At 36.6% G+C, this 23,471-nt stretch overlaps 1 protein-coding gene across 1 annotated transcript in view; it reads right to left on the bottom strand.

The window, feature by feature from the left end:
- The window catches only part of HEATR5B (HEAT repeat containing 5B), an 85,222-nt gene that overhangs the window by 59,780 nt on the left and 1,971 nt on the right, over positions 1–23,471 (bottom strand). The window contains exons 2-13 of the mRNA XM_065890902.1: positions 21,715–21,926; positions 18,121–18,229; positions 16,398–16,547; positions 12,027–12,198; positions 10,001–10,158; positions 8,762–9,011; positions 6,070–6,225; positions 5,146–5,396; positions 3,251–3,362; positions 1,934–2,086; positions 780–879; positions 130–239 (exon numbers count right to left, since the gene is read on the bottom strand). Coding sequence (XP_065746974.1) covers positions 130–239; positions 780–879; positions 1,934–2,086; positions 3,251–3,362; positions 5,146–5,396; positions 6,070–6,225; positions 8,762–9,011; positions 10,001–10,158; positions 12,027–12,198; positions 16,398–16,547; positions 18,121–18,229; positions 21,715–21,926 — 1,933 coding nt within the window. The remainder of the gene's footprint in view (positions 1–129; positions 240–779; positions 880–1,933; positions 2,087–3,250; positions 3,363–5,145; positions 5,397–6,069; positions 6,226–8,761; positions 9,012–10,000; positions 10,159–12,026; positions 12,199–16,397; positions 16,548–18,120; positions 18,230–21,714; positions 21,927–23,471) is intronic.

The following is a 23,471-nucleotide window of genomic DNA, read 5'->3' as shown; positions in this document are numbered from 1 at the left end:
GTTAGCTACTATGTATGAAGAAAAGGAAAATGGTTGCCTTCTTTTACATGGTCCGAACTCTATGATATTGTGAAGAACTGCAAAGGTATACTGAAGAATTTTTATTAGACATCCACAAATTTTATTTACCTTCATAAGTTTTTGGAGGTAACAATGCCAAGATATCATAAAGTCTTAAACGGACCATTGCAGCACTAGCTTTCAGATGAGCTCCGTGGGCTTTAATTACAGATGGAATGCTAAAATATCAAAAGTATAATTAGTATTAACTTATTAGAATAAGCATTACTTACATTTTTTCCAGTCATGTATCAATGTACCATCAAAGTACATTGATAAGTATTACATTTTTCTTTTAGTTTATTTTGTGACTTTTACTGTTAGTAACAGAAACACTATAAAATACAATTTTAGGGACTTCCCTGGTGGTCCAGTGGGTAAGGCTCCACACTCACAATGCAGGGGGCCCGGGTTCGATCCCTGGTCAGAGAACTAGATCCCGCATGCATGCTGCATCTAAGAGCTCGCATGCTGCAATTAAGAAGCCCACATGCCTTAACTAAGACCCAGTGCAGCCAAAATAAATAAATAAATAATAATTAAAATAAATAAATAAAATACAATTTTATTTCAATCCACACTGCTACTGAAATTTTTAAAGTCACTTCACACAAATAAAATTTAGTACACTTCCTATATGATACTATAGGGAATTACAAAACATGGCTATTTATAAATATATAAAAATGGATGTTAATGTGTCCTTATTGCCTACTTACTGTGACATCATAGTCATGGCACATTCAATAGGGGTCATCAATTTTCTAATCACATCTTCAGTTAGGAGTTCAGGACAATGTGCAACAAAACTCCTCATTGCTAGATAAAAATTTTAAAAAGACATATTTGAAACAGCTTTTGTGAGGATGAACAAATTTATAAAATTATATAAAGGTACCTAAAATTTTTAATTATTACAAAATATAAAGTTCTAAAACAAGGTCAAACCAAAAGAAGAACCAATTGCAACTTTAGAGAAAACTCCTTAGAAAAGACTAGAAGAAGAGTGGACAGCAAAAATGAAGGAAGGGAAGATGTCTGTTAGCAAGATTTCTGTGAAGGAGAATTCAGAAATCTATGACCCCCCATGAATTCACATAACTACAAAAAAAGCTGTTTCGGAACAGAACCAACAGTGGACATAATGGCCCAGTGAGAGGACATAGCTTTATTGGCTCTTTAGCAGTAGAGGTAAGACTAAAACAGCTCTTAGATGTGTGGGAACAAAACTAACACCTTGCCCTGTGGCGCTTATGGTTAAGTGTACATCTGTCTCCCACAGTTTGAAAAAAGAAGCACTTTTCACCCTCAGATAAAGCAAAAAAGGACAGGGTCACTCTGTGTAATTCTAGTTTTCAAATAAAACAAAACTTGAGCCTTTCCTGTAAGTTGCTGACTCCCAAACAGAAACAACTTTCATACTTTTTTAAATGCTGGTATCTAAAAGACGTATCAACTTTTGCAGATTTGATGGGAGAAAGCAGCTATCTGTCCATTAAGAAAAGACTAACTGTAAACTCAGTAACCTTGGTAATCCTGTTTCTTTTTCCTTTAAATAGGCACTGGGCTTTTTTACTCGGTGATCCAGTGTTTCTTCAGGTGGAAGAATGAAATAACTGGGAATTAAGACGCCTGGGCTGTTCCAGCTCCTAATTGATCATGAACTCTAACCTCCTCAGAGTCTCAGCTTCATTTTTATTACAAAATTAGTAAACTGGTATAGATTACTTACAAAGTTTCTTTCTAAATCCAAAAGTGTACAGATTCATCATTATATATTAAAATAAAAAATTGAAGTAATGATTTTCCTTCACTTCACCAATATTTTAGTAAGAAAATAATATTCTGAAAGTGCAGTCCTTTCAGTTCTTACCACATAAAGCTCCAGCACGACCTTCCAATGTCACCTGCCAGGTAAAAGAATCGCCTCGGGCCTTCTCAGCCTCCAATTCCTTCAATGAACGAGGGAAAACATTTCGCCACAATAACAACATCTTGGGCAGATGGTAACGAACAACAGATGGTCCTGACAGAGAAAATGAGAACACCAAACCATACATATATATAGCATTACAAACAAAAGTCAAAGAAAAGAGCCCCAAACAAGCTTTAACAATATCTATCATTTCACTGTATCTTTGTCTCTAATATTAACATTTTTAAAACGTTTCTTATTCAGTAAGTAAAATATATATTAAAGCATAATAAAATTCACCTAAAAACTATCAATATTTTTAGCATGCAACATAAAACAAATCCACAAAAAGTCATCTAAAAGAAATTACTCAAATATATTCACAAAGATGGATTACATTCTATCAATGATAAAATATATCTGGGACATATTTTATGATGCCTTTTCTATAAATATTATATATGTATATAAACATGTACACCCACTCCCAAACACATACATATATTTACTACTCCATTTTAAGAGCAATTTATATGGTTAATTTAGTTCTATGGAGTAGTATATTTAGAACTAGGAACCTATATTTCCATTGCTAAGGAACTCATTTAACATACCACACAACATAAATTTCTAGAAAAAAAAGTTACCACTTTTTATTTTCTTTAGAAAATGAGGTCAAGGTTTAATTTCCAAAAGGTAGATGCAACAAGCAGTGAGTAACTTTGGAGCACACACACGCATACTTTTTATAGTAGAAGCCAAACACGTGAAGTAAAAAGTGGACATACCTTATCACAATGATAAAACATATTTCTGTTCTATGTACAGTGCTAAACTTTGCCTGCATATCAGATCTGTCATAGCACTTAGGAAAGTGAAGTGCATAAAGATAACCCCAAGAAAGCGACACCAATGGGGATGCTGTTTAAGTGTGACTTTATCACGCTACTAAAATCATGTCACTGGTCTTTACTTTGGGCATGGAATATGCCCCATACTCTCATCTCTTTTCATTAATTCTAGGCTAATCATTTAGACCATGGCTATTCTGATGGCAAAGGGGAAACTTTGCTAACACCTTTCTCACTAAATGTACATAAACAGAAATTACCAAAAAGAGAAATCTAATACCAAATGATGAGAAAAACATCACTACCCTTTTTTAACTTCATTCAAAGTCTAGAATGTGAAGTTGAATACTTCTAAATTAAAATTTCGTTACAGTCCACTGACAGTTATAGAATAAGACAAAATCCTACTCAAATATAATTGTACCTAAAGTCATAAGTGCTCCAAGTAAGAGCCATCCAGCTTGGGTGCGCTGTAAAGATAGCCTGCTATTTTGGGCAGCAGTTCGTAAGAGATCTTCAGCAATACTAACTACCATCTGCAAGAGAAGTTTAGAATTGGATTTTAACAAAATCAAGTAAGAAAATACACAGCTAGTATACTTCATTAAAAAAGAAGTTATCCTTTTTTGTTGTTGCTGTTAACATGTTTTTAAAGAGGCAACATCAATACCTAATCAATCTTGATTGCTCTGCTGACTTTGAGAAGACCCACTACAACACAGTGGTTAAGAGTGAGTTCTAGAGCCACAATGCCGGAGTTCATATCCCAGCTTTGTCATCTCCTAGATTTCTGACTTAGGATAACTCAATCTCTCTGCCTCAGTTCCCTCACTGCTAAAATAGGAATAACAGGAGTGCGAACCTCACTCTTATGAGGATTAATAAATTAATACAGCAAAGTACTCAGAACAGCGCTGGTCCATGTAATCACTCAATAAATGCTATTATTAGTAGTACTGTTATCCTACGTTTAAAGATTTGTTGAACTCTTATTATACATCTGCCATTAAGCTAATCTTACGGTGCTTATAGTCTTAGAGACAGAAGACATAGGAAAAATGGGAAGTAACAAGCAGCACATAATCAAATGATAATAGTACAGATGTAGTGGTCAGCAAAGAGACCTAAAGCAGCTAAGTTTGGTGCAGGTGAACAAGAAGAGGGATGAAATTCTAATGTAAGAGATTAGCAAGAGCAAAGACATGGAGGCTGAAGAAAGCACGGAAGGAAAGCAAGATGACTAGTCTGACTAGAGCAGTGAGAAACTAGAATGAAAGGCCAGAATAAAGGCAAATTATGAAGGTACCAGCTTAGCAGACAAAGGTGATTATATTTTATTCTCTGATCCCTGAGTAGTTCCTAAGGGTCTCTGAGCAAACATAAAATACGAAAGTGGGGTGGAAGAGATGGGAGAAAAAGATTCCAAGAAGGATAATCAGTGAGGAGGCAAGCATATGACAAAGGGAGATGGAAGCCCAGATTTGAGTAGCAGCTATGGAACTCACAGAAATGAATGGACATGGACCTGGTAACCCAGGAAAAAAAAAAAAAAAAACAGAAAAAAAACAGAAAAAAAAACCCAAAAGATCTAGCCCCAATATAAAGTTGCAAAAAATATTTATATAAACACTTAATATTCCTAAGAAGAAAATCTTGATAGTAGTATAAAGTATAGGAGAAAGGGAAAAAAAAGTAATTGATTCATGAAAACCATTCAACTTTTATTAAGTATTACCAAAATGCTAACTATAGCAATAGCACATTCTCTTGACATTTTGAATATAGCAATGTGAATTTTTATTTCTAAAACCCCAAAAAAAGCTCTGATTTCTAAAGCATTACTAAAAGGGCTTTTTTTTTTTCCTCTCTCTAAAATAAATTATAAAATGATACTATACCCAGACAAAACTATTAGTCCTGTATCAGGATTAAATATCAAATTTTAATTAGGGGGCTTCCCTGGTGGCGCAGTGGTTGAGAGTCCGCCTGCCGATGCAGGGGACACAGGTTCGTGTCCCGGTCCCACATGCCGCAGAGCGGCTAGGCCCGTGAGCCATGGCTGCTGAGCCTACGCGTCCGGAGCCTGTGCTCCGCAGCGGGAGAGGCCACAACAGTGAGAGGTCCGCATACCACCATAAAAAAAAAATTTTTTTTTAATTAGGGTCTGTCGACTCCATATTAGCCAAATACTGTATCATTTATTATCACAGTGAAACTGTTTTTGTTTGATCACACAGTTCAACATCAATCACAGAAGGTGTTCCCATAAAGACTAAAGTCCATGTGACAGCACTTACAATCTTAGGATCTTTGTCATACCTTTCCCTTGGCATGAGGAATGCCCAAAGGACACTGATGAACTCCACCTAACAAAGCAGCCATTGCAAAACTGTATCCACTAACAGCTTCTGGTGAAGTTTTCAGGTTGTTGAGTCGTTCTGCACACCTGTCTAGAAATGGTGCCAGCTGGAAAGGCAGTGCCACAGCCACACAGCGCAGACACCATGCAGCAGCAAGTCGAGCTGCCATGCTTGGGTGAAGAAGCACTGAAGTCACTGTCTCCAAAAGGCCTAAAAAATACTCAAAAAATTACTCTTAATGAAGTCACACAATTTCATGAGTTAAAAGAACTATGTGTAGGGCTTCCCTGGTGGCGCAGTGGTTGAGAGTCCGCCTGCCGATGCAGGGGACGCAGGTTCGTGCCCCAGTCCGGGAAGATCCCACATGCCGCGGAGCAGCTGGGCCCGTGAGCCATGGCCGCTGAGCCTGCGCGTCCGGAGCCTGTGCTCCGCAACGGGAGAGGCCACAGCAGTGAGAGGCTCGTGTACCGCAAAAAAAAAAAAGAATTATGTGTAACACAATAATTAAAATCATAATTGTTATGGATTTATACAGATACATTTAGAACTGTGCCAAAAAACACATATATCAACTCATAAACAGGAAAGTACTTTAAGGAACATTTTCTACAAAGAACATAGTACATCCAATAAAATATAAATGTTGGCATAAAGTACTCAATAAAGTTTAGAAACAAAACTACCATGACTGTTTTTGATTTGTCTCCCAAAACTTTACAAGATTCACTATCACAGTGAATCCTAAATAAAACCCAACTTTTAACAAATGATCTAAACTGCTAATTACCATGATAAGCAACCAATCAGGAGTTAAATATCAATCACACCTATGACTTCTAAAAATATTGAAAAAAATATTCCAGCATATAAGTGAATATCATACCTATAGATGCTTCCTGAATAAGAGGGGATGCGGTGGCATTTAGGCTCTGCACCAGACTCCCAAGCTCCTGCAGGGCGCAAACCATCACATGCTGGCTTGCTGCAATGTCTGCTGCTCCAGATTTGTTTTCACCACTAGTGTCATTCACTACCGCTTCTGGAAACACAAAATCATGTATGAATGTGGGTGAATTAAATTGTGATATAATTTTTTGATCTACACAATTTATGTTTTTAAATTATACCAGCTGATACCTGACTGTTAAGAACTCTGTTTGTATGCTGAACATCACTAACAATTAGGGAAATACAAATCAAAACCACAATGATAAAAAGTCAATATAAAGAATTTAGCACAATGCTACCCCCAAAATACATTCAGTAAACATTAGCAGCTGTTATTGTTACTTTATTATTATCACTGCTATTTTAAGAGCTGTAGTGTGCTGGTAGCATCACTGTCAAATTACTGACCAGAAAGAAGATCTATAAGGAAAGTGACTTTAGAATTTCGTACTGGGATGGTCCTCAAAGTTTCCATTAACTTGCTGGTCCCTGGCCCCACCTTTTAGCTTCCACAGAATTGAAACATATTTAATCATGAAACAAATAAAAATTCCTTGTCAAATTACTAATTGAGAATATATTCTGCTCCATAAATTTCAGGTACATAGCACTATGTTTAATTCTGCTTTTACCATTTTAAAAATCAAATGGCTTAATGGTTTAAAAATCTGTGACCTTAAGATTAATAACCCTTAAATGACAGTAAAACTTTCTTATTTACATTCATTATGAATTACCAGGCTATAAAATGTAGAATAATAGGATATAATAGATTAATATACTATGGATTAAAATTAAATGCCGCTTTTCTTCTTAGACATTTCTAGACTTGGAAATGCACGAAGTCTCTCTTTTAGGTACTAAGCTCTAAGCTCCCTGAACAGGTGCTATCTACGTGTGGCTCGCTGTTTTACTCCCGCTGTTTGGCACAGTGTCTTTGACACTCAAACATTTCTTCAAGGAATAAATATACAAATATTTATAAAGCTGTGAACCTAGGACAGATTATATTTTAACATACCTAAAGAATGATACCTCATTAATTTAAACACCCTTTAATTCACAATTCCTAACTTTCAGTTAGTCCTATGCATTTAAAATATGGTTTGCCTAGTAAGCTATTATAAACAACAAAAACTATAAACTATTTGTGGATTTATTTTTATTAATTTTATAAGATGTTCAATATATATTCTCTAAATATAAAGTGCTGGATATTTTCTATTCATTAAATTCTTATTTCTAAAGACCCCTGTTAAGCAATATAGTTTTCTTTTTTTGTTTTTTTGTTTTTTTTTTTTTTTTTTTGCGGTACGCGGGCCTCTCACTGTTGTGGCCTCTCCCGTTGCAGAGCACAGGCTCCGGACGCACAGGCTCAGTGGCCATGGCTCACGGGCCCAGCCGCTCCGCGGCATGTGGGATCCTCCGGGACCGGGGCGCGAACCCATGTCCCCTGCATCGGCAGGCGGACTCTCAATCGCTGTGCCACCAGGGAAGCCCAATATAATTTTCTTGATTAAAGTTAATGTATATTCCCACGAGTGATAAAAGTAAATTATCTTATAGAATTTATATTTTACTTTGCGTTAGTTCCTTAATTGTATTATTATAAGCTCCAGGAAGGCAGGAACTTTATCTTACTCACTGTTCAAAACCTGAATTACTGCTCTGCAATCTCAAATACTCAATAACTACTTGTTAAACAGAAAAGTTTATAAAATTGACACTTCCTAGAAAAGGATTTCTTTTAATTATGAATTACTGAGGTTTCACAGTATATCCTATAGTGGGCGAAAAACCACCTGTAACTGTTTCTCTCTAAATTTTCACATTAAGCCTATTAACGGAGGGGAAAACAACATGTATTTATAAAACAATAGGTTCCAAGAAGAAAAACCACAATAGATTATTCCTCAAAGATTCCTCAATGTGCTGCGGCATACCAGGAGAGCTATAAAATCGGTAGATACTAGATATAAAACAAAAAGCCTAACCTTACAAACACACTATCCAAATACTGAAAAACTCCACTTCACTGTAATTATATGTTGTTTGAATATCAAATAAGAGTACACAATAAAAATGACTATTAAAACACAGTCCAGAAAGATACATGAACTAATCAGATCTATCAGTATTTATTAAGAATAACAGTAAAGAATTAAATGACTAAAGTAATCAACAATACAGATCATGACATTAATTCTTACCTACTGGGACTTCCCTGGTGGTGCAGTGGTTAAGAATCCGCCTGCCAATGCAGGGGACACGGGTTCTAGCCCTGGTCCGGGAAGATCCCACATGCTGTGAAGCAACTAAGCCCATGTGCCACAACTACTGAGCCTGCTCTCTAGAGCCCGCGAGCCACAACTACTGAGCCTGTGTGCCACAACTACTGAGCCTGCGTGCCACAACTACTGAGTCCGTGTGCCACAACTACTGAAGCCCGCACACCTAGAGCCCGTGCTCCACAACAAGAGAAGCCACCACAATGAGAAGCCCGCACACTGCAACAAAGAGTAGCCCCTGCTCGCCACAACTAGAGAAAAGCTTGCGCACAGCAATGAAGACCCAACACAGCCCAAAGTAAATAAATAAATAAATTTATTTTTTAAAAAAATTCTTACCTACTGCTTTCATTTGCTTTCCAATCGCTTGGCATATTTCTTTGGCAGCTGCAATCTGGGCTTTTTCACCTAGCAAACTGCCCACAGTAGCTCTTAGGATAAAGGAGACACACCGTCTGGAGTACACAGCCTCTACATGTGTTTGCGTTGCCCGAGGATGGGAAACCAGATCAAGTACATGAGACAAGAATGTGGCAAAGCTACGCTCTAACCACTGACCACCCAATGTTGTTACAAAAACAACATATGCCTGTAAATAGATTAAGATGCTTTAGATAAATTTATATAAATGAAATGAAATTACAGATAAAGCAACTATGTAAATAACTGATGACAGCATGAAAAATAAATTATCTTTGAGATTAAAATTGAGAAAATTTAAAACTTGAGACCTTTTTAGTACTTCTAGCATGGGAATTACTGGTTGAAGTATCTTTGACTAAAAACAACTCTCAGGATAATAACTACAAGAAGAACACAGAGAGAGAATGGTGTGGAAGGGAAGGAAAGGTGAATTCACCCTGGTGATGAAGGTGATAAGTTATAGTAATAAAACCCTAACATGCTAAATAAACACTGACCTAGAGCTACAAAACATTTGCTTATGACTGTAAGATACAAATGGTTTACTTCCATTTTATGCTTGTTTCCGGAGTAAGGTATAATTGGATGATTCTGGCTAAGATCACAAAAAACCATTTCATCCTATTAGGTGTTAATTATTATTAGGTCATTAACCATAACATCTTATTTGGTATTAATTATTATTTTGAAACTATAATTTCAAGTCAGGTTTAACTGCATAATTGCACTGGTGATAATCAATGATGATAAATCCAAAGTACTAACCAATATTTTTAGCTACAAGAGTTGTTGGAAAACATTAAAATCTAAATGCCTCAAGCTATTTGAATACAATTTCAATTAAAACTCAATTACTTTACTTCTGATTTTCTGCGAAGTAAAATTTGGAAAAAGTTTTGTTAAAGACAGACAGATAGATATAGCAGACATAGGCTTCTTTACACATCAAATACCTACCTTTCCATATAAGATACAATTTAGATTTGAATGTAATTCATTCGTTTAGTAAAAGAAATGTTTTGAAAGACATTTTAAAAATTATTTAATTTTAGACAGTATTAAAAATCTCTGTACGTGCTGTTACTTAGTAAGAGTCTTCCATGAAATTTCACATGTGATACCAAGAGAATTCTTTTATACATTTATATTACAAACCTGTGTAACTCCAACTCTCACTTCACGATTAACAGACCCTCCAACTTTTAACATTTCTCCACCACTCTTTAAGAAACCTGACCCTCCACGTAGAAATCCTGTGGCCATGAGTTCTAAGACTTCATCAAATGTTGCTCGCTTCACATTCTGGCGCATTACTTTCAGGAAGAAAAATATATTTATAAGCAAATATATTTTGCTATTAAATAATATTTTCTAATAATCTAGCTTTAAAATTCAAGTAATTGTTTTTAAGGATACTTAAACTATTACAAAGGAGATAGGGTCATTTATTTTCTTATGATCTTAAAATTTACAATATATTTGTAAAATTAAATTCAATTTTGAAGCAAAAAAATGCTAAAAAAAAGGAGCTAGAAATTAAAACAATTCAATATATCTATGCCAAAATAGTCTAACAATTATGTTAGCCTTGATATGTGTAACACAACAAAGACAACGCACATTCACAGCAGATACTGCTAACTGACTGCAGCCCTCACTCCCAGTTGAGATGGACACAATACTTCTGTTTTTTTTTTTTGGCCACAGTACATGGCTTGTGGGATCTTAGTTCCACAGCGGTGAAAGCGCCAAGTCCTAACCACTGGACCGCCAGGGAATTCCCAAGACCACGCTTTCTATACAACAATTACCAATGGATTGAAACGTCACTGGACTGCAACCGACTTGCCATCCCTGGTAAAGAGCTTCCTATTTTATAAAGTCCTTTCATACACAGTAGCAAACATAATCCTCACAAAAATTCTGTAGGAGAGGCATAAAGCTCATGATTAACTATGCAGGCTTTGGAATTTGAATGCCTGGGTTTTAATTTCACTTAATAGAACACTTATTACACCACAAACGACATAATCTCTCTAAGCCTAAATTTCCTTGTTTATAAAATGAGAATAACAACTGTACTTAGGATTCCTAGGGCTTTTGAGAGGATTAAATAAAACAACTCTGTTATATGCTTAATTCAGTGCCTTATACATAGTTAGCACTTAATAAATTGTTACCTATCATCATCATCACTGTTATCTAATTCAAACACTGAAGTAATCATGATTAAAGATGAAGAGACCAAAGCTCAAAGGGTTTCACAGCAAATAAACATAAGAGCTAGACAGGCAGATCAGCTCTGTGCTTTGTGACCGCCTGGAGGGGTGGGATAGGGAGGGTGGGAGGGAGAGAGACGCAAGAGGGAAGAGATATGGGAACATATGTATATGTATAACTGATTCACTTTGTTATAAAGCAGAAACTAACACATCATTGTAAAGCAATTATACCCCAATAAAGATGTTAAAAAAAAAAAAAAACATAAGAGCTAGGACATGAATCTGTAAGATCTGATTCTCCTTCTACAATACAGTGATGGGATAGGGGTAGGGACAACAGCAGAGCTGGATTCACTCAGCATCTACTCAGAACTGTCCCTGAAGCATCTCTATGGAACTGTGAGGCACAGTAGAAGTCACTGGGAAAATCAATGCTGTCTCTGATTCTGCTTATAATAATGGTCAAGAAAAATATACTATGCTATGAATGGGGATCTACTCACCAGGGACTGAAAGTAAGAAGGCATGTAAAGTGCCAGATTCCAGTCCCTTGAACATGATACAAAACCATTTCATAAATCTTATTTGCTTATATGTCCAACATACTTGATGCATGTAATGTTGCACAGTATCATCATAAAAAATGTCTTGACTGGGACTTTCCTGGTGGTCCAGTGGTTAAGATTCTGTGCTTCCACTGCAGGGGGTCTGGGTCCGATCCCTGGTTGGGGAAGTTCTGCATGCCCCACGGTGTGGCCAAAAAAAAAAAAAAAAAGTCCTGACTATATCAAGGAAAATGCCATTTGGGTACTTCTATTTTATGAAAAGGTAGACAAAGATACTAATTTAAAGCCTTTAAAGTGACTTGCCTAGAAGTAATAAGTCATTTAGAAGAAAGCATTCCATATACCTTCAAATACCTGTTACAGTCTAGATCGGGGGCTGGCAAACAACGATACCTGTTGCTTGTTTTGGCATCAATGCTGTAGCCATGACTGTTCCTAAGAGTTTAGACACTGCCACCCGTACCCCATAGTTTGAGTTTTCCAAAGCCTTAAAGCAGAGAGTGGCTATATTTTCCAGTTCAGCAGTCCACATGAACACAGCTTCATTCTGTAGTTCTAGGAGACACTAGAATTTAAAAAAAAAAAAAAAGTAAATTAGAACTTCCACTTCCAGAGATGGATAAACAAGAACCAGATTTACTCTCTCTCCTGAAATAACTAAAAAATTGGACAAAATATATAAAACAAGTTTCAAAGACACTGGACATCAGGCAATGAAGGATGCTAATCCTTAAGAGATGGAAAATGCAAGCTGAACCCTATATTTGTTCCAGCCTACTGCCTTGAGAGAGTTTCCAGAAGTTAGGAGGAAACTATAACCCTAAACTCCTGTATTAGAAAGAAGAAAGGTCTCTGGGGAATTCCCTGGTGGCCTAGTGGTTAGGATTCTGGGCATTCACTGCCGTGGCCTGGGTTCAATCCCTGGTCAGGGGAACTGAGATCTCGTAAGCCGCATGGCGTGGCCGAAAAAAAAAAAGAAGAAGAAATGTCTCAAATCAACAACCTCTGCTTCTACCTTAAGAAACTAGATGACATAGAGCAAATTCAACACAAAGTAAGCAGGAAAAAAAGGAAGTAATATAGATAAGAGAGGAAATCAGTGAACCAGCAAACTGAAAAACAGAAATGAAACCAAAAGCTGCTTCTTTGAGACTACCAATACAATCCCTGGTTGGGGAACTAAGATCCCACAAACCGCAGAAAGCAGCCAAAAAAAAAAAAAAACCCACTTAATTAGAAAATAGCAACAACAGAAACGACACAAGAAATCAAATTTGACAAAATCCATTCTTGATAAAAACTTCTTGGAAGGCTAGAAATATAAGGGCACTTCCTCAACTTGATAAAGATCATCAAGGAAAACTGACAGTTAACATCATACTTAATGGTGAAGGACTGGATGTTTTCCCCTTAAGGATCAGGAACAAGACAAGGATGTCACCTCTCATGTTTTCTATTCAACATTGCACTGAAGGATCTAACCAGCCAGTGCGGTAAGAAAGAAAAATAAATAAAAAGCATCCAGATTGGAAAAGAAGTAAAACTGTCTTTATTCATAGACAACATGATTGTCCGCACAGAATACCTGATAGGATCTATTAAAAAAGCAAGGGCTTCCCTGGTGGTGCAGTGGTTGAGAGTCCGCCTGCCGATGCAGGGGACACAGGTTCGTGCCCCGGTCCGGGAAGATCCCACATGCCGCGGAGCAGCTGGGCCCGTGAGCCATGGCCACTGAGCCTGCGCCTCCGGAGCCTGTGCTCCGCAACGGGAGAGGCCACAACAGTGAGAGGCCCAAGTACCGCCAAAAAAAAAAAAAAAAAGCTGATAGAACTGGTAAGGCAGTTTAAGAAGGTTGGTGGATACAAGACCAATGTACAAAACTCAGTTTTATTTCTATATGTTAGTAATGAACAATTAGAAATTGAAAAAAGCTTTTAATCAATACTATTTAAAATGGCATAGAAAATGAAATACTTATGGATAAATCTGACAAAAGAGGTGCAAGATCTGTGCATTTGAAAACCACAAGATGTTGCTAAGAGTAATCAAAGAAGACCTAAATGAATGAGAGATAGAGATATCGCATTCATGAGTTGGACTTAATACTGTTACGCTGTCAACTATCCCCAAATTGATCTATAGATTCAATGCAACCTGAATAAAAATCTCAGCATGTTATTTTTGTAGAAATGGACAAGTTAAAATTTATATGGAAATGCAAAGGACCTAGAATAGCCAAAACTATTTTGAAAAAGAAAAAGTTGGAGGGCTAACACTACCTGATTTTAAGACATTATAAAGGTACAGTAATCAAGAAAGTGTTATTGACATCAAGGGAGACAAACAGATCAATGAAACAGAATAGAGATTCCAAAACTAGATCCACATTTATACGGACAACTGATTTTCAACAAAGGTGCAAAGGCAATTTAGTGAAGAAAAGAGTCTTTTCAACATGGTGCTAGAACAAGTGAATATCCATGTGCAAAAACCAAACCAAAACAAAAAATCTTCAATTCATACCTCACACTATATACAAAAATTAACTCAAAATGGATCATACATCCAAGTGTAAAACTATAAAACTAGGAAACATAGGAGAAAGTATGGGCTAGGAAAAGCTTTCTTAGATACAATACTAAAAGCACAATTAATATAAGAAAAACTGATAAATTGGACTTTGACAAAATTCAAAACTTCTCTTCTTAGAAAGGCACTATTTAGGGAATGAAAAGACAGACCACAGAGTGGGAGAAAATATTTGCAAATCACATAACTGATACAGAAATAAAGAACCTACAAAGTAGACTCAAAACTCTATAATATATGTGCCACATCTTCTTTATCCATTCATCTGGGTTTTTTTGGGTTTTGTTTTTGTTTTTTAATTTTAAATTTATTTTTTATATATTTATTTTGGGCTGTGTTGGGTCTTCGTTGCTGCGCGTGGGCTCTCTCCAGCTTCGGTGAGCGGGGCCACTCTTCGTTGCTGTGAGCAGGCTTCTCATTACAGTGGTTTCTCTCGTTGTGGAGCACTGGCCTAAGGCGCATGGGCTTCAGGAGTTGCGGCGCACGGGCTTAGTTGCTCCGCGGCATGTGGGATCCTCCTGGACCAGGGCTCGAACCCATGTCCCCCGCATTGGCAGGCGGATTCTTAACCACTGCACCACCAGGGAAGCCCCCATTCATCTGTTGATGGACATTTAGGTTGCTTCCATGTCCTGGCTATTGTAAATAGAGGTGCAATGAACATTGTGGTACATGACTCTTTTTGAATTATGGTTTTCTCAGGGTATATGCCCAGTAATGGGATTGCTGCATCATATGGTAGTTCTATTTTTAGTTTTTTAAGGAACCTCCATACTGTTCTCCATAGTGGCTGTATCAATTTACATTCCCACCAACAGTGCAAGAGGGTTCCCTTTTCTCCACACCCTCTCCAGCATTTATTATTTGTAGATTTTTTGATGATGGCCATTCTGACTGTGGCACATATATACAATGGAATATTACTCAGCCATAAAAAGAAACGAAATTGAGTTATTTGTAGTGAGGTGGATGGACCTAGAGTCTGTCATACAGAGTGAAGTAAGTCAGAAGGAGAAAAACAAATACCGTATGCTAACACATATATATGGAATCTAAAAAAAAAAAGTCATGAAGAACCTAGGGGCAAGATGGGAATAAAGATGCAGATCTACTAGAGAATGGACTTGAGGATATGGGGAGGGGGAAGGGTAACCTGGGACAAAGTGAGAGAGTGGCATGGACATATATACACCACCAAACATAAAATAGATACCTAGTGGAAAGCAGCCACATAGCACAGGGAGATCTGCTCAGTGCTTTGTGACCACCTAGAGGGGTGGGATAGGGAGGGTGGGAGGGAGGGAGACGCAAGAGGGAAGAGATATGCGGACATATGTATATGTATAACTGATTCACTTTGTTATAAAGCAGAAACTAACACACCATTATAAAGCAATTATACTCTAATAAAGATGTTAAAAAAACTCTATAATAAGAAAACAAATAACTCAATAAAACAATGCACAAAAATTTTGAATAGACTCTTCATCAAAGAAGATATGGATGGTAAATAAGCACCTAAAAATATGATCATCATTAGTCTGGAAATGCGAATTAAAGCCACAATGAGATACCTGTACATATCTATAAGAATGGCTAAAATTAACAAGACTGGCAATACCAAATGTTGGTGAGACATGGAGAATGAGGAAATCTCATAGTACTTTGGAAAACAGTGGCAATTTCTCCAAAAATTAAACGTAAACCTAAAATATGATCCAGCCATTCCACTCCTAGGTATTTACCCAAGTGAAAGGAAAGCATGTGTTGATAACAAAAACTAGTAAACAGATGTTCACAGTAGCTTTTTTTGTAATATCCAAAACTGGAAGCAACACAAATGTCCATAACAGGCGAAGGAATCCACCAATTGTGGCATAGCCATACAATGAAATACTACTCAGCAATAAAAAGGAATGAACTATTGATACACGTAACAACACTGAGAAATCTCAAAAGAATTATGCTGTTTAAAAGAAGCCAGGCAAAAAGAAAAAAAAAGCACATACCACCTGATTCCATTTTATATATAATTCTAGAAAATGAAATGAAACTAATCCATGGGAACCAAAATCATGCCACCTTATTTTGAAACTTTCAAAGAAAAAAAAAAATCATTGACTGTTTCAGAGCAAGCAGGATAAGGAGCAACATTATAAACAGCCGAGTACTAACCTTGGCAACTGCACATCGAACAGCCATTGACCTGTCAGTTAAGAGAGACCTGGCATTCTTATAAATATCACGATGACAGGAAGCTGCTGCACCACCCAGTCCATTTAGAACTTTCTGTAGACTCATTAAGATTTCACTTCGCCCTTGAGACTAGAAAAGAACATAAAGCAAATTCTACATTTAAATAAGAACATACCAAAAGACCAAAGTTCTCTGGGCCTAATGGTCTCACCTCTAAAGGTAAACAGTTAAGTAATGAAAAATAAAAAAGTATTTTAGAACGTCCCTGAAAGGTAAAAATAATTATTAACTTCAACAAAATAATTATTTGAGAAATTAGGTTACAATAAGTAAACATATTCTTATGTTTCCATCATCTGCTGAAGTGCAAATAATGAGAACATGACAAATTCAAAAGCTTCAATATAATACCTCAAGGATCCAAGCTTTCAGAATGTGGAAAATTAAGTAAAAAGTACTTAAGAATATAAACCATCTAAAAGAGGAAGAAAACATCCAACACATTTTAAAAACTTTCTCACAGACATACTCTAAACTATCAATTTCTTGAGACTACTCTGAACTCTTGTTTTTATACTCTTATTGTGCTTGATTCATATTTCTGATAGTATACGTATTCAAACACAGATTTCTTTCACTAGACTGTAAGCTCTTTGAGGTCAGGGAGTAGATCTTATTCATCTTTATATGCCTAATGCCTGAGAATATGTCCTCAATTCTTGCTTAATAAATTAATAGACAGTTCCCAGAAGAGGTGTTGTCCAAGAAATCTTTAGCTTTCCTAGACAAAGAATTAGACTATGAGACCAGTGCTTGGTCTATTTTTAGTTAACCCCAAATGAACAAGGAATTTTCAGAAGTAATACCAAACTGACATGACAAAACAGAACTATTTTTACTTCATATTAGTTTCTGTGGATTGAATACTGTCCTGCCAAAAGATGAGTTCAAGTCCTATGCCCTGTTACCTGTGAACATGACTTTATTTGGAAATAAGGTCTTTGCAGATGAAATCAAATAAAGATGAGGTCATACTATATTAGGGTGGACCCTAATCCTTGTAATAGAAGAATTTGGTATCCTTATAATAGACCGGTATCCTTATAATAGAAGAATTTGGACACAAAACACAGATGCATAGGGAGAACACCATATGACAATGGAGACAGAAATTGGAGAGATACATCTGCAAACCAAGGAATACCACCAAAGCCAAGGACGGTCAGCAACAACCAGAAGCTAAGAAGGCTTGGAAGGACTATTCCCAAGAGCTATCAGAGGAAGCACGGCCCTGCTGATACCTTGATTTCAGACTTCTAGCTTCCAGAATTGTGAGACAATAAATTTCTGTTATTTTAAGCCACCCAGTCTGTGGTAATTATGGCAGCCGTAGGAAACTAATACATTAGCTATGGCACAAAAAATAATATGGCAGTACAAAAATATTCCTAGGGCTAAATAAAATAATACATAAACCTATTCTTTGTCAAGGTAAAGCATTCTTTCCCTTCTCCCTGAAATATGAGGTAAGATACATTAAAACAAGGGGCAAGTAATATTTTTTTGCAAGTAATAATTTTAAATTACCCTCTTGCTAAGCAATATAAGTACTACACTGACAGAAAAAAGGCAACATACATTTTTAACTAACATCTAACTCCCACCACAAGCAAAACATTTAAATATTAGTTGTAAAACTTACCTCTGCACTTTTCAGAGATTTCAAAAGATTATTTACTGTTTCTGGAAATGCACTGCCTAACATTCTCCCCATTTTTTCATAAAATGCTCCAACACAAGCCACTGCAGCCCTGTAAGAAGTGACATTTTCACCAGTCACTGTTCAGATTAATAATTTTATAATATTTTTCTTATTTTCAGAAATCAATTTGTATTTGTGCAGGACACTTTTGGCCACAAATCCTTAATTTTCAAGAACACCTTGTTGATTCTTGGCTATCATCAAAAAGTCTACAAATAATAAATGCTGGAGATGGTGTGGAGAAAAGGGAACCCTCCTACACTGTTGGTGGGAATGTAAACTGGTGCAGCCACTATGGAAAACAGTATGGAGGTTCCTTAAAAAACTAAAAATATAGTTACCATATGATCCAGCAATCCCACTCCTGGGCATATATCCTGAAAAGATGAAAACTCTAACTCGAAAAGACAGAGGCACCCAATGTTCGTAGCAGCACTATTTATAATGGCCAAGACATGGAAACAACCTAAGTGCCCATCAACAGATGACTGGTTTAAGAAGATGTGGTGTAAATATACAATGGAATACTACTCATCCATAAAAAAGAATGCAACATTGCCATTTGCAATAACATGGATGAACCTAGAGAATATCATACTAAGTGAAGTAAGTCAGACAAAGATAAATATTATATGATATTACTTATATATGGAATCTAAAAAATAATACAAATGAACCCAATAGACAAAACAGAAACAGACTCACAGACACAGAAAACAAACTTATGGTTACCAAAGGGAGAAAAGGGGGGAGGGGGATAAATTAGGAGTATGGGATTAGCAGATACAAACTACTATACATAAAATAGATAAGCAACAAGGATTTACTGTACAGCACAGGGAACTATATTCAATATATTGTAATAACCTATAATGGAAGATAATCTGAAAACTATATATACATATAAAGCTGACTCACTTTGCTGTATACCTGAAACTAACACAATATCATTAATCAACTATATTCCAATTTAAAAAAATTTTAAAAAAAGAATACCTTGTTTATTCTGTATAATTGTAACAGATACTATGGATAATCAAATTGTATTCTTGTTAGGAAAATAAGAGAATAAACATATATTTACATAACAAAGCATACCCATCCTTTGGAAAGAAACCCAACCTTTCCTTTTGAGGACTTTCCAAATTATGTCCATCCACAATGATCCCTCTCTTCTCTCATTATACGTAAAATGTCAACCACTCATTCTGACAAAATTATATTGTTTCCTGTGTTGCAACTTGACCACTTTATATGTCTATATCTTATCCTGCCCTGCCAACGGAAATGTAAAGTCCAGAAACAGAGAAGGTTATACATTTTTGTATTGCTCACAGTGTCTGCCTCTTAATATATAAATAATAATAAGCAATTACTTGTAAAATTTAATCTAAATGGGTTTAACAGAACACCTGACAACATAGAAGAAGAAATGTAACAGCAGCCCATCTCTTCCCATGGTAGGGAAATCACCCTACCATCACTCATGTAAACAGTAAATAAGTGAATAGCTCTGAGCTTAGCTTAGCGGCAGGAGCTGGGCATAAAGGTGTATCCTCTGGAGTCTGGCACATCTGTACCTAAATCCTAGAACCTGTCACACAATAGCTATGTGTCCTGAGCAAGTTACTCTGAGGCTGAGAGAGATTAAATATAGTTTACTATCGTACAAGCAATTAACAGTAGAATCAGAGAATCGACCTTCACTTCTTTGACTCCAAATCCCATGCTTTTTTCAATACCCTATAGGCTGATAACAAAGCTAAAAATGACTGAGGTCACATGCCAGAATATATTAGTGAATTCCTAAATAGAACCCATGAATCCACTGGAAATATGCATGAATAATATGTAATAAAGTCTACTTAGCCAGAACTATAAAATTACGTGTGGATTTGCCAAGTGGCAGAGAACTAAATCACAAAACTATTAACATAGCTTCAAACTCCAAAATAAACTGGAAAACACTAATACACTCTAATCTCTTCTAATACTTTTGAGAGCTACATCTATCCCAAACAACACAAAACTTAATCACAACGTATCTATGAAGTTGAAAACAGACCTAAAAATCAATGTCTGGGTTCAGAATAACTTCTCCATTTCCTCTAAGCTATTATACTGGCCCTGGCTCCTTGAATGTTGGTGTTCTAAAGTTGTATCCTTGCTATCTTCTCTTCTCAAACAGTATTATAATACTCTTCCTAGGTAACTTTATCCATACTAAAGGGTTCAGCCTACTCTAAAATCTTCATTCTCTACTCACCAAAATGACATTCTCAGCTCAGGTCTCTGAAATCCAGACCAGGATTTCCAACTGCTTACTACACACTGTCACTTGGATATTCCCACTTGGACTCCAGATTCAGCATGCCCAGAATTGGACTCATCATTTTCCCCTCAACTTATTCCCCCCACTATTTTGTATCTTTCTGTAAGCACTGTATATAAGGTATAAATAAGCCACTTCTGTTTCCAATTATCAGTTTCCTTTGTCTAGAAAAGAGGTTAGCAAACCACAGCCTGCAGGCCAAATCTGGCCCATCATCCAGCCTGCCACCTGTTGTTGTAAATAGTTTTATTGGTACGCAGCTGTACTCATTTATTTACATACCAGCTATGGCAGAGTTGAGTAGTTGCAACAGAGATGATACCCCATAAAGCCAAAACTATTTACTATCTGGCCTTTTCCATAAAATTTGCCAGTCCATGACCTGTCACATCCATTTTCCCCTTTTCCCATCTTAACCCCTTACTTGACTCATTTCCAAATTTCCTTCCTGGATGATCTTCTTTGGCTGATGCTTCTTTGAGAAGGCTTTGTTGACACTGCTCTCCCGTCACACCACAGCTAAGTTTATTCAGGTGTTACTTTCCCGCCCACAACACTCCTCACTACTATAATAACTCCTGATTTTCTTATCTGACTCTTTCACAGTATGCGTCCCTACACCATTATCCTCAAAACTTGCTCTCAAAATGTCTGCCCTTGACCCAGACCACAGGTATGGGCTTGAAATTGGGTCAAGCTCTTAATCTAGGAGTCAGCAAACTTGCAGGCAAAATGGTCTCTGTCTCAGGTACTCAGTTCTGCCATTTAAGCGTGAAAGCAGCCACCGCCTAAATAAAGGAGCATGTCTGTGTTCTAATAAACTTCATTTACAAAATAGGTGGCAAGTTGGATTTGGCCTGTGGGCTATAGTTTGCCCATTCCTGCCTCAATCTCATCACCTAGAAAATCTTTACTTTTCTTTCCATCCCAGCCAAGAATATTATCTCCTCCCAAAATTACCAAAAACCCCTGTGCAAATTGCTGACATCATACCAATTCTCTGTAGTTTGCTAAAAGTCCCAGGGGCAATGGAGCGCATGTTGAAATAGAACCCCTTTCCCAGACCTACTTAGAGCTTTTATTGTCAGCAGCATATCTCAGGTTCCATCTACACAGGGGTCTTTATAATCAGCAGGCCCTTATTAAGATAAATTACTCTGAAAAAACAAGTTTCAAAGGTCAATCTCAAAGTAAGTACTTACAGTTTTGTTGGTAAGTAGGCTGCAGTGTCATCTTTATTTCTGATAATGTCATTACATTTATCAAGTGTTTGAAAAACAGTGAAAGTATCTCCAATGCTATAAAGGGCTGCAAGATTTTTAGCTAACAATTTTCGCGTAGGCGGTCCAGGTGAACTACTTATTAATCCAGTTAATTGTTCAACAAGTTTTTTCTGTTTTTCCTTTACATCAGTCTGTTATAAAAAATAAAGATCATCAGTTTTTTTCTTATACATAATTTTGTTACCTTTTAGTGAAAATTTAAAAATACTTAACAGTTAAGGCACTCTAATAATTAAAATCTGTATTACATTAGGTATAAAACCATAAATGAGAATTTTCAAGATAAGGAAGAGTTCAGTAAAAAAATGAACCGTTCTTTCCTAGATTAAATATTCTCCTCATTCTCCTCCAATTCCACAAAGTTAGCTGCCAGTAAAAGTGACTACTCTATATCCAAAAAGTTTCCATGCTGACTTATTAAAAATTAAAACCAACAGTCAGTCAAAGGATGTAAAATATTGGGTGTATGGACAATTGACATCTTAGAACTCAGCTAGGGTCCCCTGTAAAAGCAAAGTCAGTAGTTCATAAAGTTATAGGTCAGTAAAGGAAACCAAAAGAAACTCTGAAGAGCTCTAGGCAACAGAAGAAATATTCAGATCTACTCGTAATCAATGCTGGGAATTCATCCATCCATTAAAGAAATACTTACTGTACACTTATATGCCATGCACTATTCTAGGTACTGGGGTGCAAATGCAAGAGTGATTACAATAGACAGTCTCTGCCCTCATGAAGTTTACATTCTAATGGGGAGAAACAGAGTTTACCAAATAAACAAATAAATACTGTGAGTTCTTCCTGTTTTATACAGATTAGTAAGAAAAAGGCATCTCTGAAAAGAAGTGAAGATGTAAGTTATGCAGATATCTGGGAGAAGAACATTCCAGGCAGGGAACAAGTACAAGGGCCTTGAGGTGGGAGCATACTCAGCATGCTTGAGGACAGCAAGAAGCCAGTGTGGCCAGAGCAAAATAAGACAGAGGAAGTAGCAGGAGATGAAGTCAGAATGATAGAAGGGAGCAGGTCATGCAATGCCTCACACACCATTGTAAGAACTTTGTATTTTATTCTCAGTGAGAGTCTGAGGCAGAGGAGGGACATGATTAAATGCTTTAACAGGGTCTTTCTGACTATTGAGCTGAGGATACTCTACAAGGTACATGGCTGGAAGCACGGTGAGCACTTAAGAAGTTGTGGCAATAATCCGACAAGAAATGAGGGTGGTAACAATGGAAGTAATGCCAAGTAACTGAATTCTGGATATATTTAGGGGAGAGAACCAATATGATTTGCTGATAAATATGATGTGGAGTTTGAGAAAAAGAAGGAAGTGAAGAATGGCTCTAAGATTTATGACCTGAGCAACCAGAAGGATTATACGGTCATTTCCTGAGATAGAAAGTACTGGGGAAAGGATAGGTTTGAGACAGTGAAATCAAGAACTTAGTTTTAAATATGTTAACTTTGAGATGCTGTTTAGATATTCAAAAGAAAGAGGTGGAGTAGCTAGTTGGATATCCGGGAATCATTACTACATAGATGGCAGTAAAAATCATGAGATTAGATGATATCACTGAAGGATTAAGATGGGTTTTTTTTAAAAAATAAAAATAAAAATAAAAAAAGTGCCCAGGACTGAGAAAGAGCCAGCAAAAGAGAATGAGAGTAACTAG

The sequence above is a fragment of the Phocoena phocoena genome, chromosome 14 (genome assembly GCF_963924675.1).
Source record: "Phocoena phocoena chromosome 14, mPhoPho1.1, whole genome shotgun sequence".
Classification (NCBI taxonomy): Eukaryota; Metazoa; Chordata; class Mammalia; order Artiodactyla; family Phocoenidae; genus Phocoena; species Phocoena phocoena.
This window is presented reverse-complemented; position numbering and strand designations above follow the sequence as displayed.